The sequence below is a fragment of the Oncorhynchus keta genome, chromosome 34 (assembly GCF_023373465.1).
Source record: "Oncorhynchus keta strain PuntledgeMale-10-30-2019 chromosome 34, Oket_V2, whole genome shotgun sequence".
Classification (NCBI taxonomy): Eukaryota; Metazoa; Chordata; class Actinopteri; order Salmoniformes; family Salmonidae; genus Oncorhynchus; species Oncorhynchus keta.
The window spans coordinates 44,982,346-44,999,012 of NC_068454.1; the positions used below are offsets into that span (position 1 = coordinate 44,982,346).

The 16,667-nt window shown below is 43.5% G+C and overlaps 2 protein-coding genes across 2 annotated transcripts in view; both read right to left on the bottom strand.

Moving 5' to 3' along the window:
- Positions 1-1,168: 1,168 nt before the first annotated feature.
- Positions 1,169-16,667, bottom strand: part of LOC118367196 (COP9 signalosome complex subunit 8-like) — a 28,516-nt gene continuing 13,017 nt past the window's right edge. Inside the window, exons 5-7 of the mRNA XM_035750348.2 lie at positions 8,226-8,333; positions 3,239-3,301; positions 1,169-2,032 (exon numbers count right to left, since the gene is read on the bottom strand). Of these exons, the coding sequence (XP_035606241.1) occupies positions 1,953-2,032; positions 3,239-3,301; positions 8,226-8,333 (251 nt within the window). The 3' untranslated portion in view covers positions 1,169-1,952. The remainder of the gene's footprint in view (positions 2,033-3,238; positions 3,302-8,225; positions 8,334-16,667) is intronic.
- LOC118367195 (E3 ubiquitin-protein ligase TRIM63-like) lies at positions 10,117-11,968 on the bottom strand. Its single transcript, XM_035750347.2, has one exon. It carries the CDS (start codon positions 11,671-11,673, stop codon positions 10,618-10,620), a length of 1,056 nt encoding a protein of 351 aa, XP_035606240.1. The 5' UTR covers positions 11,674-11,968; the 3' UTR covers positions 10,117-10,617.

A 16,667-nucleotide genomic window follows, 5' to 3' on the forward strand; every position in this document is an offset into this window, starting at 1 on the left:
GACTTTCAATGTGGCACCACCATAGGATGCCACCTTTGCAACAAGTCCTGCTAGAGCTGCCCCGGTCAACTGTAAGTGCTATTATTGTGATGTGGAAACGTCTAGGAGCAACAACGGCTCAGTCGTGAAGTGGTAGGCTACACAAGCTCACAGAACGGGACCACCAAGTACTGAAGCGCATAAAAATCATCTGTCCTCGGTTGCAACACTCACTACCGAGTTCCAAACTGCCTCTGGAAAACTGTTCGTTGAGCGCTTCATGAAATGGGTTTCCACGGCCGAGCAGCCACACACAAGCCTAAGATCACCATGTGCAATACCAAGCGTCAGTTGGAGTGGTGTAAAGCTCGCCGTCATTGGATTCTGGAAAATCGCTCTCTGGAGTGATGAATCACTCTTCACTAAGGGCCTAGCCTGAACCATGAAAAGCAGACCAGACCATTATTCCTCCTCACCCAAACTTTACAGTTGGCAGTATGAATTGTGGCAGGTAGCGTTCTCCTGGCTTCCGCCAAACCCAGAGTTGTCCCTCGGAATGCCACAATTCATACTGCCAACTGTAAAGTTTGGGTGAGGAGGAATAATGGTCTGGTCTGCTTTTCATGGTTCAGGCTAGGCCCTTAGTTCCAGTGAATGCTACAGCATACAATGACCTTCTAGACGATTCTGTGCTTCCAACTTTGTGGCAACAGTTTGGGGAAGGCCCTTTCCTGTTTCAGCATGACAACGCCCCGTGCACAAAGCGAGGTCCATACAGAAATGGTTTGTCGAGACCCAACCTCACTAATGCTCGTGGCTGAATGGAAGCAAGTCCCCGCAGTAATGTTCCAACATCTAGAGGAAAGCCTTCCCAGAAGAGTGGATGCTGTTATAGCAGCAAAGGGGGGACCAACTCCATATTAATGTCCGTGTATAACCTCATACATAACCGAATATTAACTCCTGCAAAATTAAGCATTTCTTGCAGTAGAATGATACAACAAAATGTAAACTGTGACTTGGAAACAGGAGTGGATATTTTAATATTATTTTTTGTATCTTGAGAGAATTAATGTGCGGTTTGCGACTGCAAAGGCTATCTTTATCAGCATTATAAAAGCTGATAGTATTTGAACCATTTAAAATGTGCATCCAGGTTGAACTGAAATCTTATCAGAAACATGTTGGATTGTTTTCACTGCTTTTAATTTCCTTCAAACTGGTCAGATTGATGTACATTTTGAACAGAAAATCTTTAAAAAATGTTTTATTGCATTTACCCCTCCGGTCCCTAAACCTCTCCTGCAGGAGAGAAGCAGAGATGAAAGAGAAAACTTTACAGAAGTCAACAAGATTTAAGCGTTCACCGATTTACGACATTCTGGTGAACAAGGGTTTATTTAGTCTTCTAGGGCAGTAATGACAGAAGAGAAGCTGCATGCATATAATTATAGAAAAGTTGACTAACAAATAGCCTACCAAAATGTTGGAAATTATTTGTAAAAAATAAATCTTGCACCCCGTCCAATTTTCGGCCTATTTGTGGGTTAGAGTCTGATGCGGGACTTCTCACATAGTTGGGCAGCTGCGGGCAAACAAATTCTTCCAACATGCGCATGAAAATAGTACATTTCTTACAGAAATTACATTAAATTAACTACTACAATCATTGAGACTGCCACTTCGTAAAGACGCAGTAAAGTCGCAGTCATTTACTAAGGATTGCCCAACAACAGAGTTAGTGGGCGTACGAACTGAATCGTAAGTCTGAGGCCCATCTTTCTGAAAACATGGTGTCTCGCTCCCAGAGACATGACCACAATCATGCACAAGGGGGGTGAGCTTGAGGACCTGCATGTGTGTCTGTGTGTATATGGTGCGTGTGTGTATGGTGCGTGTGTCCATCTAAGCTCTGGAAGATGGGCGTTCTGGAGTCCTCCTCACGGCAGACAAACGGGGCTGAAGGGAATTGATCAGTTCTCAAGGAAAGCCACGTAGTCAGTGAGTCTGGCCAGTTGCTGCTCGTTTGGAACCAGCGAGACAGGGGGAGGATCTGTTTGGGAGAGAGAGTGAGTGAGTAAGAGGGGGATTCCTCATAGAGCCAAGTCTTCTACCATGTAGCATCCCCCACCGGTGTGTGTGTGTGTGGTTAGAGGACAGGGGACATGCTCCAATTCAAAGACCAAGCAGCACGGTACATCTATTCTCACTGCAATGCTGGAGAAACATGAGTTGCACATCTGGACATGAGTGATCTCTCTCGTTTTACAACTGTTTTCTAGTGTGCACAAATGAATACACCCCAGAAGTTTAGCTTCCCATGTACAGCCAAGACATTGTTTATGTATATTCTAAAGTCCTTTTTTGGGCAAAAACCCATTCGGATTGGCTTGGTCTGGCTACGAAGTGGGTAGGCCTATGCCCTGCCAGGCCCACCCATGGCTTAAATTGTTGCATGTTGCATTTATATTTTTGTTCAGTGTAGGTGGAAAGGGATTAATCGAGGGGCTGATGCATCGAGTCAGACGGACATATGTGCCACAGATGCTTAACATGATGGCCCGCTGATTAGAGAGAGAGGCTGTTACATGGCCCCAGACACAGCCCACAAAATGTCTCAAGCCAGAATGATTAACAAGCCACCCACTGGGAGAGGGGGAAGGGAGGAGGACAGGGATAGGAACAGCGATTGAGCGTGGGTGTGTGAAGGTAAAAAAGTGAATGAAAGAACACAGGAAAAATAAGAGTGGGGAGAGTAGGAGCACATGGTGTGAGAGAAACAGAGGGATATTTGATGTTGCTCTTTCATGAGACATGTGTTTTCCCAGTTACACAGGGACAGAATGTCTTACAGGCCAGCCAAAGGAAAGAACAGCAATATGAGGGGAAAAAATGTGAGGACAAAAATAAATTAAAGCCCACGAATATAGAAAGACAGAGGACAGGAAGGGAAAGGCGATGAGGAGGACTGGAGTCAGTGTCTGAGCCAATTATGAATGACCCCAAAATTCACAGCTCTGGATCCGGATCTCTCTCTCACACACACACACAGACACACACACAGACACACACACACACACACACACACACACACACACACACACACACACACACACACACACACACAGAGCATAGGGGGGATTGAAAGTCTGGTGAAATGTGCTATCAGCACAGAAAGAGGGCAGAGTTGGGAAAGAGACTAGGGCATGATAAACAGCCGAGTGATTGGAGAAAAGAGAAGAGCAACAGCTCCACCTACCTGGTTTCTGGGGCATTACCATCCTGGTGGCAGGGTCTGCCTGCCAGCCCTGGCTCACCACCCCTGTGGAAAGGAGGGAAAGAAACCAGAGAGGAGTGGTGGGTAGAGAATAGGAGGGGAAAAGAAACGGAAAAAGAGATGAAAAGGGAATAGTTTGATGACTATTTTCCGGTCTTTCAACTCTAGAAAAGTACTAACCATCTTGATCCCCGCCTGCATGAACAATTTAGCTTTATCGGCCTCTACTGATAAAAATGAGTTTATATCATTTCATGAAGAGATAAAGGATATACAGTAACAGTTAAAAGTTTGGACACACTCATTCAAGGGTTTTTCGTAATTCTGTACTATTTTCTACATTGTAGAATAATAGTGAAGACATCAAAACTATGAAAAACACATATGGAATCATGTAGTAACCAAAAAAGTGTTCAAAAACAAATCAAAGTAGCCACCCTTTGACAGCTTGGCACACTTGTCATTTTCTCAACCAGCTTCATGAGGAATGCTTTTCCAAAAGTCTTGAAGGAGTTCCCACATATGTTGAGAACTTGTTGGCTGCTTTTCCTTCACTCTGAGGTCCAACTCATCCCAAACCATCTTAATTGGGTTGAGGTCGGGTGATTGTGGAGGCCAGGTCATCTGATGCAGCACCATCACTCCCCTCCTTGGTCACATACTCTGCTTCTCACAAAGATAAGGCAGTTGAAATAAACATTTTGAAATTTGGAGTCATTAGACCAAAGAACAGATTTCCACTGTTCTAATGTCCATTGCTCGTGTTTCTTGGCCCAAGCAAGTCTCTTCTTCTTATTGGTGTGGTTTCTTTGGAGCAATTCAACCATGAAGGCCTGATTCACACAGTCTCCTCTCAACAGTTGATGATGATATGTGTCTGTTACTTGAACTCTGTGAAGCATTTATTTGGGCTGCAATCTGAGGCACAGTTAACTCTGGGTCTTCCTTTCCTGTGGTGGTCCTCACGAGAGCCAGTTTCAAAATAGCGCTTGATGGTTTTTGCGACTGCACTTTAAGAAACTTCCAGATTCCAGATTGACTGACCTTCTTGCCATAATATGGACTTGGTTGTTTTGTTTTGCTATCTTCTGTATACCAACCCTACCTTGTCAAAACACAATGCATTTTTTATTTTTTTATTTCACCTTTATTTAACCAGGTAGGCTAGTTGAGAACAAGTTCTCATTTGCAACTGCGACCTGGCCACGATAAAACATAGCAATTCGACACATACAACAACACAGAGTTACACATGGAATAAACAAAACATAGTCAATAATACAGTAGAACAAAATAATACAAAAAGTCTATATACAGTGAGTGCAAATGAGGTAAGTTAAGGCAATAAATAGGTCATGGTGGCGAAGTAATTACAATATAGCAATTAAACACTGGAATGATTTCAAAAATGATTTACAGCGAAAGCACAACATATGATTATGTTAGGTCATAGCCAAGTCAAAAACACAGCCATTTTTCCAGCCAAAGATAGGAGTCACAAAAAACAGAAATATAGATCAAATGAATCACTAACCTTTGATGATCTTCATCAGATGACACTCATAGGACATCATGTTACACAATACATGTATGTTCTGTTCGATAATGTGCATGTTTATATCCAAAAATCTCAGTTTACATTGATGCCTTACGTGCAGTGATGTTTTGATTCCAAAACATCCGGTGATTTTGCAGAAATACTCATAATAAACATTGACAGAAGATACAAGTGTTATTCACAGAATTAAAGATAGACTTCCCCTTAATGCAACCGCTATGTCAGATTTCAAAATGTTTTTACAGAAAAAGCATCACCTGAGAACAGAGCTCAAAACAGCCAGAGGAATATCCACCATTTTGGAATCAACAAAGTTAGAAACAAGACCATAAATATTCAGAAGGCACTCCCAGGAATCCCAGTTTGACAAATGACTGATTTGTTCCATAAAGTTCATCATTTATGTCCAAATAGCCACTTGTTGTTAGCGTGTTCAGCCCAGTAATCTATCTTCATGAGGCGTGAGCACTTCGTCCAGACAAAAACTTGAAAAGTTCCGTTACAGGACGTAGAAACAAGTCAAACGATGTATGGAATCAATCTTTAGGATGTTTTTAACATAAAACATCAATAAGGTTCCAACCGGAGAATTCCTATGTCTGAAGAAAAGCACTGGAACGAGAGCTAACTCTGTCGGGAGCGCGCGTCACGAGCCTGAGTCACTGCCAGACCACTGACTCAAACAGGTCTCATGAGCCCCTCCTTTATAGTAGAATCCTCAAACAGTTTCTAAAGATGGTTGACATCTAGTGGAAGCCGTAGGAAGTGCTACTTGACTCCATAGACACTGTGTTTTCGGTAAGCCAAGCTTTGAAAAACTACAAACCTCAGATATCCCACATCCTGGTTGGATTTTTCTCAGGTTTTCGCCTGCCATATGAGTTCTGTTATACTCACAGACATCACTCCAAAGGTTTTAGAAACTTCAGAGTGTTTTCTATCCAATACTAATAATAATATGCATATATTAGAATCTGGGACAGAGTAGGAGGCAGTTCACACTATTAATTCAAAAATGAAAATGCTGCCCCCTATCCCAAAAAGGTTACCGTAATTGCTGGACTATTAAGCGCACCTGAATATAAACCGCACCCAAAAAATATGTATTTTGTACATAAATAAGCCGCACATTTCTATAAGCCGTAGGTGCCTACCGGTACATTGAAACAAATGAACTTTACACAGCCTTTAAACGAAAAACGGCTTGTAACAAAAATTAAACAGTGGCCTACCAAGAAAGTCATTGGTCACTATCTTCCTCCTCCTGTGCACTGAAACCATCTCCTTCGGTGTCGGAGTTGAATAGCCTCAGAATTGCTTCATCCGATGTTGGATCGTTTTCATTGACGCTCTCGTCACTTTCATCCGGAGGCAAATACCCCGCTGAGCTCATGCTGCCCCTTCAACACGCAGCAGTCCAGCCTTTCGAAACCCGTTGATGATAGTGGATTTTTTGACAATGCTCCACGCTGTCAGGACCCACTGGCAGACTTGACCATAAGTTGCTCTTCGCATGCGGCCCGTTTTAGTGAAGGGTTTCTCCCGACTTGTCATCGAAGCTTCCCACTGAACAAGGAGCGCCACCTTAAATGCACGATTTACACTGATATCGAGTGGCTGCAAATACTTTGGGCCAACTGCTTTTCTTCCCTCTGAAAGCTGTTGTTGTCTTTTTGCACTGAGTCAGTTCCTCACGCTGCTTTCCAACGTCTTACCATCGACTCATTAAGGCCAAGCTCCCGTGCAGCAGCTCTATTTCCCTTTTCCAACAGCCAGATCGATCGCCTTCAACTTGAAAGTTGCATCATATGCATTTCTCCGTGTCTTTGCCATGATGAGGGTGACAAAATTACTACCGTAATCAGAATGATGGGAAGTTTGAGCGCGCTCGATTTACGTCACATTATGTGACTGTGCTCAGTTTTTTGGCGGCATGAATCTTGTGAAAGCGGGAAAAATCCATAAATTAGCCACGTCATTGTATAAACCGCGAGGTTCAAAGCGTGGGAATAAAGTAGCGGCTTATAGTCCGGAAATTACGGTAATGTGAGTCTGGAAGGAGAGTTTACAGTTTAACCAGACACCCAGGTATTTGTAGTTGTCCACATATTCTAAGTCAGAGCCGTCCAGAGTAGTGATGCTGGACGGGCGAGCAGGTGCGGGCAGTGATCGATTGAATAGCATGCATTTAGTTTTACTTGCGTTTAAGAGCAGTTGGAGGCCACAGAAGGAGAGTTGTATGGCATTGAAGCTCATCTGCAGGTTAGTTAACACAGTGTCCAAAGAGGGACCAGAAGTATACAAAATGGTGGATCAGAGACTCACCAGCAGCAAGAGCAACATCATTGATGTTTACAGAGAAGAGAGTCGGCCCGAGAATTGAACCCTGTGGCACACCCATAGAGACTGCCAGAGGTCCGGACAACAGGCCCTCCGATTTGACACACTGAACCCTATCAGATAAGTAGTTGGTGAACCAGGCGAGGCAATCTTTTGAGAAACCAAGGCTGCCGAGTCTGCCAATAAGAATGTGGTGATTGACAGAGTCGAAAGCCTTGGCCAGGTCAATGAATACGGCTGCACAGGAATGTCTCTTATCGATGGCGGTTATGATATCGTTTAGGACCTTGGGCGTGGCTGAGGTGCACCCATGACCAGCTCTGAAACCAGATTGCACAGCGGATAAAGTAGGGTGGGATTCGAAATGGTCTGTAATCTGTTTGTTAACTTGGCTTTTGAAGACCTTAGAAAGACAGGGTAGGATAGATATAGGTCTGTAGCAGTTTGGGTCTAGAGTGTCACCACGTTTAAAGAGGGGAATGACCACGGCAGCTTTCCAATCTTTGGGAATCTCAGACGATACGAAAGAGAGGTTGAACAGGCTAGTGATAGGGGTTGCAACAATTTCGGCTGATCATTTTAGAAAGAGAGGGTCCAGATTGTCTAGCCCGGCTGATTTGTACTGGTCAAGATTTTGCAGCTCTTTCAGAACATCAGCTATCAGGGAAATTCCACAAATTAACTTTTAACAAGGCACGCCTGCTAATTGAAATGCATTCCAGGTGACTACCTCATGAAGCTGGTTGAGAGAATGCCAAAGGTGTGCAAAGCTGTCATCAAGGCAAAGGGTGGCTACGTTGAAGAATCTCAAATATAAAATATATTTTGATTTGTTTAACACTTTTTTGCTTACTACATGACTCTATATATGTGTTATTTCATAGTTTTGATGACTTCACTATTATTCTACAATATTGAAAATAGAAAAAATAACAAAAAACCCTTGAATGCGTAGGTGTGTCCAAACTCTTGACTGGTAATGTACATAACTATGGTATATGACTGTGTTATTGATCCAGTAGCCAGGTGGGTAGTGAGGGAAAATGAGGTTTTTGCACTGCAGCTGCTTACCCTTCACGGCTTCCTCCACAGAGTAGCCCACAAAGGCGGCAAAGTCTTCTGCCGTGATGGAGGTGTACGCCTGGGCCACCAGGCCATAGGCCCTCCTACGTGTGGTCTCTGTGGAAGAAAAGATAGGTACATACATGAGATATTTCTCAGTCTTTCAAACATGCAACAAAATCAAATAACGCTTAATGTAAACAGCAAAACGTGGAGTCCCGCCCCATGTTCAAAAAGCTATGTTCTTGTACTGCTCATGTAGCAGTGCTGATAACCATTTGGCTATACACAGACTGAGAAATATCAAGTGAAATAGGCCTACGGTGCAAGGCGGAGGTAAGATTTGAGTATGATTTGATTCCGAGTTAACTGCTCCTTATGACAACATTGAAAAAACAATATTGCCTCACAGCTGACAGCAAACCAGACATTAGCTTACACCTTTGGTGGATTTTGTTGCTGCCCTGACAGCTTCGATAAACAAGCCCCAAGTTAATTGGCCTTCACACTTTATTGCCTGGCAACAGTCTGTGTACAAACAACAACCCTTCATTCGCTACAACAGCGTTAGCGGCGATAACAAGTGGAATGAGTAAAGACAGCTGCGAGGACAGCGAGGACAGCGAGGTCCCCTCCCCCTCTCCTCCCCCAAAGAGTGTCCTGTTATGAATGTGGTTTCATTTTCTGAAAGGAAGCAACATTTGGTGATAACTGCAGGCACTTAAGGGGAAAATGAAAACAACTTTAAATGGAATATGAACGCATGATTTAAGAGAGCCAGTAAAGTACTTGTGAACATGATGAACTCAGCTGTAGTGTATGTATGCGTGTGTGTGTGTTGTCAAGCCTCTTCCTAATGAACACACTGTTCATCTGAGGACTACACCTGCGCAAAAAAATAATGAGAAAACCAACAGCCATGGCTTCGGCCCAGAAAAAAAAAAAAAATAATCAAGGAAAATCAACTGATATCCTTTCAACCACATTATGTAGCCTACTGTATATGGCACATTTGAGAGCCAGAGCATTATCGACTTCTGTGCCTTAGTATATTTGAAAAGGGTTGACTGGTCCTGTATATTGTTGACCTACAAAATACCCAACATGCACCACAGTATCCATTCAAAAAAGGATGTTGGGGACTACATTTACATTTACATTTAAGTCATTTAGCAGACGCTCTTATCCAGAGCGACTTACAAATTGGTGCATACACCTTATGACAACCAGTGGAACAGCCACTTGCATCTAAATCTTGACTATTAGCACATAGTAGAAGCCATTGAAGCAGGTCACTGCAAGAAGATTTTTGTAACATGATTCTCTCAGCAGACCTCTCATTCCACTATTTTTGTCGCAGCTCGCTGACCGATAGGACGCTAGCCAAAGATGACACATGACAGGTGGCCCGGCCCCTACAGCTCTTCAGAAAGGAGTTTGCAATTGCTGAGAAATACAGTCTATGACATGAGTGGGATGGTGCTTCATGGATGAGAAACAGGACCCCCACTTGCCTTTCACTGACACTCCAGAGCCTGTTTCACACCCTCTCACATAAAAATTAAATAGCCCCCCCACTCTTCACCAGTAATGGCTAGACAGAGGACTCTCTGCCCTTCACTGACACTCCAGGGCCTGTCGTTTCACACACTCTCGCATTTTAAAAATAGCCCCCCACTCTTCATCAGCAAAGGCTAGCCACTAAGGACTTGGCAATGGCTTATATTTTTTTATGCTAGTACTTGCCAAGTGAGCGCAACAACATATTGGGGCAACTCCCGAATGACAGTTCTCTTGTGAAATATTTTGTTTTGAACTTCAAACTTATTTTCTGAATGAAGTAGAAATGAATGGCAATTTTGGAATAGTTGGAATCTAAACAAAGGCAAATCTGCTTGAGTCATTTGAAACCCTTTATTTCAGATCTGTTGAAATATTCTCTTGCTAGTTTAGAGCACAAAATAATTTATCAATTTGATACAACCATCGGCATTCTAGATGTCAATGAGAAACTACAAATCAAAACTACTTTCCCATCTCAATCCTTACATGTGTTAAAGTATTCAAGTGTAAACAATCTGAGAGGATATTCAACCAAAAGTACATAACAAATAGATCAGAATAAATCGAATATGGAAATACAAAAGTATAAAAAAAAAACTTATAGTTTACAAATGCAAAGTTAAGAGTACAAAAAAATATATATTAAACTCAAAACTGAAGAAAGCCATGGTATCCAAGTCAATAAACTACGTATAAAAACATTTAAAAACTTTTTTCCTAACTTCTCTTAATATCACTGAAACATTGCAACTAGAGTCCCTGCCAGGAACATTCACGTTAAAAGAACCTTCAAAAGTAGTAAATAGTTTGTTCAGTTTGTATATATTTTCCAGTTTCATCACTCCTCCTCTTCTTCGTCCCCTTCGGCATCCTCGAATGCGTCGTCTTCGACCATTCCAAAGTCCATCTTGGCCAGGATGGCCTCCACATGCTCAGTGGACAGCGTGAAATGGTCCATCTTCTCAAAGCCCGGCTCGGGCCTCTCCTCGCCCAGGGAGATCTTGGCGGTGTCCTTGGTCTGTGTGATAAGGCCCTTGGAGGCCAGCAGGAACTCTGCGGCGCTGCTCTGCTCCAGGGCCCGCACCGCTGTGTCCGTCAGCTCTGATCCCGCCTGCAGTCGCTCGCTGTAGTGCTGGGCCAGCGCCCGCAACGCTGTCACCTTCTCGTCCTGCTCCTTGCCGATATGTTCCAGCAGCAGGCCTTTGCGCTCCTCGAGCACTGCGTAGAGCAGGTCAAAGCGCTCGCCCAGGCTTTGCTTGGCACGCTGTGCGTTGTCCTGCACCGCCTGACATGTATCCTCCATCTGGTTGAGCAGGGCCTGAAGGCGCCCGTTGCCTGCCACTAGGGTGTCGATAGCGTTGCTCAGCTCGCCCTTCTGCACCTGGTAGACACTGGCCAGTGGTGACACCTCACAGTCCTTGTGCTGGCCAAACACCTTGCACATGGAGCAGGTGGGCATCTGGCAGGTCACACAGTAGATGTTGATCTTCTCCTCCTCGTGCTCCTGGCACATGGGTTCCTTGGAGTCCTTGGGCTTCAGTGGAGTCTCTGTGCTGTCTCCGCTGCCACTACCCCCGCCACCCTCCTGCTGTTGCTTGTAGATGTCAATGATGTTCTCCACCAGCAGGTTGCGCTGAAGTCCGTGAACGCCATGGCGGTCCAGGACCACCTCGAAGCGGCAGGTGGGGCAGCGGAAGACGCCGCCCGAGAAGCGGTAGGGGTTGCGTGAGTCGTAGAGGTCACTGGCACAGCCACGGCACAGGTTGTGCTGGCAGGGCAGGATGACCACGGGCTTGGTGAACATCTCCAGGCAGATAGGGCAGCTCAGCTGCTTCTCCAGGCTCTCCATGGGGCTGGGTGGACGCACTAACGAGCCGGTCCTCTGGATGTCCATGTTGGAATAGGCTTCTCCTTAAATGTTGAGCTTGAAAATGTTTGCTTATTTTTCAACACAGCCTTCTCAAACTTCGCAGTGGGTCATTGACAACTTTTATTCTTTCCCTATAGGCTTTAACAAGCCAATAACTTGAGGCTGAGGGCTGAGCCTCTTGCTTTAGTAGTTGATGCTTCAGAGTCCGCTGAAGTGCTGATATCTGTTCTGACTGGGGAATAGCAGCCCTGTCCTTTATACCAGCCCTTCACAGCCAGCGACACCTGATCCGTCCCACATAACAGGGCACACATTCCTCCCTGCTTGTTTGTCAGGCTCTTTTCTGAGAAAATAGCCCACACCCACCGGCTGCTGCATTCGTCACACTAGGAGCCATGTCCCTTTCCGCAGTGACAGAAATCTGACAGGGTCGGGGGTACACTCAGCAGAAATACACAAGGCCCCCACGTGACTGTCCCAAAGCAGTAACACCAGAGGAAGGTTTCCTTAAGGGTAAACATGCCCTGTAAAGTCAACGCACCTTTGACTGTGTTTACCAGTAACAACAAGCTGGTTTTCCAGGATTACTACAACAGAGCCAGTGTTGGCTTCATAAAGCAGACCACCTTCCTCGCGGTGTAGCCCACTTGGTCCTTCTGTAGCTCAGTTGGTAGAGCATGGCGCTTGTAACGCCAGGGTAGTGGGTTCGATCCCCGGGACCACCCATACGTAGAATGTATGCACACATGACTGTAAGTCGCTTTGGATAAAAGCGTCTGCTAAATGGCATATATTATTATTATTATATTACTTATCGCCTGTGGTCATATCTGAGCACTTCAGTGGATTGATCAAACTCCTATCGAGCATCCACAACACCCTCTGTGGTGCAGTCAAACCTACTGTTGACGTTTCATGCTCAAGACATGCATTGCACCATCAATCCTATAAATAGGTTACAAATATTTATTAATGTGTTTTTCACCCCTTCTAAATATGTCTACTGACTAGAGTGTGTTGAATCCAACATGGTACTTGATAAACTGATCCAACAAATCAAGCTGAATTTTTTTTTTTAACCGCTCCGGCATTTAATTGAACTACTATTACGTAACATGAGCAGAAAGCTATAGCCTCTGGTCATGGAAATGGCTCACTGAGACGGTCTTGAAAAACTCTCCAGTGAATGTGAACCACATTCCGTGACGTTGAAAAAAAATAAAATAAATAAAGAACAGTGAGCACCAGGGACAAGCTATTCTTAACCTTGCCCACATGTGTCACATAATGTGTGGGTCTACCACCAGGTTCCAGAAGTTAGAGGGGGTTACACATGGGGAGTGTGAGCAGAGGTCATAGGCATTTCCATATGCCAATCTCCCATTTACCAAGGCAGGAGCTTACTGATGGATATTTTTAAAGTGATTTGAGAAGACTGGGAAAATGCCATCTTCTCCATCTCGGCTAATGTTTGTACATCCACTGCCAATGACCTGGACCACAGTAATCAGTGACCAGGTTTCCAACAAAACCTTTTATGTGCGTAAGGTACATGGTACAAAACAAATGTGCAATGAAGTCATGAGTGCATTCAGGTGCATGTCCAACAGCAAATGTTCTCCACAATAAACAAACATAGCGTATGACGACATGCCATCTTGTAACTGTACATCTAACATAGTGATCAAACATTAACACTGTGTATGACATGAGTTTTGTGATTTGGAGATGTGAAGTGCACATTTGGACTCACAGTTGTTTGACTTGGTTGTATGACATCAAAACAGTATTTATTATAATCCTCAATATCTCACCTTCCAAAATAGATCACATTTTAAATTTACAGCATTTCCCACACTTAGACAACAAAAACATTTGCTAAACTTATGAGTGTAAAGGGCTAACTCAAAAGTGCTTTAGAGTCAATAGCAGAAAGCAGTTCATCTATGACACACTGTCATGTTTTGAACAGTCAGGTCACGTGACCAGGATTTTAACCTTCATTTCCCCCATTTCATTATATGTCAGATGGTCCAGCACCCTCACACAATTGCTTTCATTTTTGGTTAAATTCTAATTTCGAGAAAAGGCTTAAAAAGGTTCAAATCTAGGTCATGAGACATAGTCCAAAATACAGGCCCTAGCCAGCACATACACCAGACATGTAAATATGTGTAATGATTTGACGGTAGAGTTGAGATGCAAATGCTTGCAATGGTGTATAGCATCTAAATACTTGCATTGTTTACCAGACCACTGAGTATGGATAGAAGTAAACAGTTGACCAAAAAGAGATTTATAGTGCAGTCGGAAAGTATTCAGACCCCTTGACTTTTTTTAGATTGTTTCATCAAGGGTCTCTCTGTACTTTGCTCCCATCATATTGCCTTGATCCTGACTAGTCTCCCAGTCCCTGCCACTGAAAAACATCTCCACAGCATGATGCTTCCACCACCATGCTTCACAGTAGAGATTGTGCCAGTTTTGTCCAGACTCTTGTCTGGCCACTCCACCATAAAGGTCTGATTGGTGAAGTGCTGCAGAGATGGTTGTCCTTCTGGAAGGTTCTCCCATCACCACATTGGAACTCTGGAGCCCTGTCAGAGTGATCATCGGATTCTTGGTCACCTCCTGACCAAGGCCCTTCTCCCCCAATTGTTCAATTTGCCAGCTCTAAGAAGTCTTTGTGGTTACAAACATCTTCTATTTAAGAATGATGGAAGCCAGTGTTCTTGGGGACCTTCAATGCTACAGACATTGTTCGGTACCATTCCCCAGATGTGTGCCTCGATACAATCCTGTCTGGTCGCTCTATGGACAATTCCTTCGACTTCATGGCATCGTTTTTGCTCTGACATGCACTTTCAAGTGTGGGACATTACATTACATTTAAGTCATTTAGCAGACGCTCTTATCCAGAGCGACTTACTTACTTGGGACCTTATATAAACAGGTGTGTACCTTTCCAATCAATTGAATTTACCACAGGTGGATGCCAATCAAGTTGTAGAAACATCAAGGATGCTCAATGATAACAGGATGCACCTGAGTGTCTGAATACTTGAGGTATCCGTTTTTGGATCTTTAATACATTTGCAAACATTTCGAAAAACCTGTTTTCACTTTGTCATTATGGGGTAGTGTGTAGATTGAGGAAAAACATTTTATTTTATATGAATAAGGGTGTAATGTAACAAAATGTGGAAAGTGGAAGGGGTCCGAATACTTTCCGAATGCACTGTAAATGTCTTAAAATTTAAGTAATAGCAAACCAACCAAACTAAGAGATTATTAAAGTACTTAAAAAAGGTTCAAGTAAAAAAAGAAGTGTTTTAAATAAATATGGGTGCAAAATATAAGTTTAAATCAAAGTAATGACAAAATATATATAAAAAAAAAGGTTAAGCAAAAAATAAACAAACAAGTATGTAACAAAAACTCTGAAGTTCAATTGTGGTGTTTGTTGTCTGTTCAGGGTAACTACAGCCAATGAAAACTGTTGTCTCTCTGGCTGTATTGCCCTTGAGGTGGTGGAGGTCTGCGTACAGGAGTGCTGCTGTACGCTGGCTCATGGCCCTGCAGCAACAAAATCATTGATTGGGTCTGCGCATGGGCCTACAGAGGATGTGGCATCACCAACCAAACATAAAGTACAATAACACGTTATACTGACCAACACGTGCAAGAGGTATTTTGGTAGCTCGAGGAGGGTTCCCCGAGCCAAGAGATGAGTTGTCTGGACTTGGGAGGTACACAGACCTCTCAGTTGGAACTGCAGCCGGCCACTATCACTCAGTCCATTATTGTCTTTCGTCTTGTGTTATGTATATTTAATGTCTACGATTTTTGTCTGGCACTACTTCCGAACAATGGTGGCCATGTTCAAGAAACCCCGTGGACATTCTCAATATAGATCTCTTTTTCGGTAACACGTTTCCAACCTCGCTAGAATCGGATTTTGCGACCAAATGGAAATCAGAAGCTTTGTTTCCGCAATGGACCAGGTCAATGAACTCTCGTTTGCCATGGTCTATAAAATGTACAAAACGGCAAGCATGATATGTACAAACAGCAAGCGCGAATGTAAAGTATGGGGATTTCTCTCTGGCGAACTTCTGTTTATATAAATGGTGCCAGAAGCATCCCCTGACCTCTTACGTGACAACAATACACATTGGCTAATTCACGGAACCAAAATCGGCTGCACACGTGCGCCATCATAAATAAATGTATTTTGATCCCCCCATACCAAATGCGTTCACGACACGCAGGTTGAAATATCAAAACAAACTCTGAACCAATTATATTAATTTGGGGACAGGTAGCTAATTTGTCCTGGGATATAAACATTGAGTTGTTATTTTACCGGAAAGGTCCTCTACTCTGCCAATTAATCCACACATAAAACGGTCAACTGAATCGTTTCTAGTCATCTCTCCTCCTTCCTGGCATTTTCTTCTCTTGACTTTATATTGCGATTGGCAACTTTCATAAATTACATGCATTACCACCACCGACCTACTTCGTCTTTCAGTCACCCACGTGGGTATAACCAATGAGGAGATTTACATTTACATTTAAGTAATTTAGCAGACGCTAGACTTCTATAAACCAATGAGGAGATGGGAGAGGCAGGACTTGCAGCGCGATCTGACTTATTTTAGCCATTGGCAACACAGACGCTCGCTGGCGCGTGCAATAATTGAATATAGATTTCAAAATGTATTTGCGAGCGGTGTAGTCAGCCTGTTATCACAATGCAATGCTCAGAGGGGGATGACTCTCGAGAAAGGCTCGCCCGCGACCTATGGAGGTAGAGTTTGAGATTAGATACATTTGCAAATTTACAGCCCAAATTATCTCGAGTCGCAATACTGCTCGAGAATCTCTTGATAATCTCCTCAACCCGAAGAGCTTTAGAGGGCTATATTAAACTAGGCAAAATGTATCCCATCATGCTGTGCATCAATGGGACAATTTGTGAGTGGATAAATAACCCATTACATTTTAAATGAGGT

What these genes read in the sequence shown, in the direction of transcription:
- LOC118367195 (XM_035750347.2), bottom strand. Translation starts at nt 11,673, where the DNA reads ATGGACATCCAGAGGACCGGCTCGTTAGTGCGTCCACCCAGCCCCATG.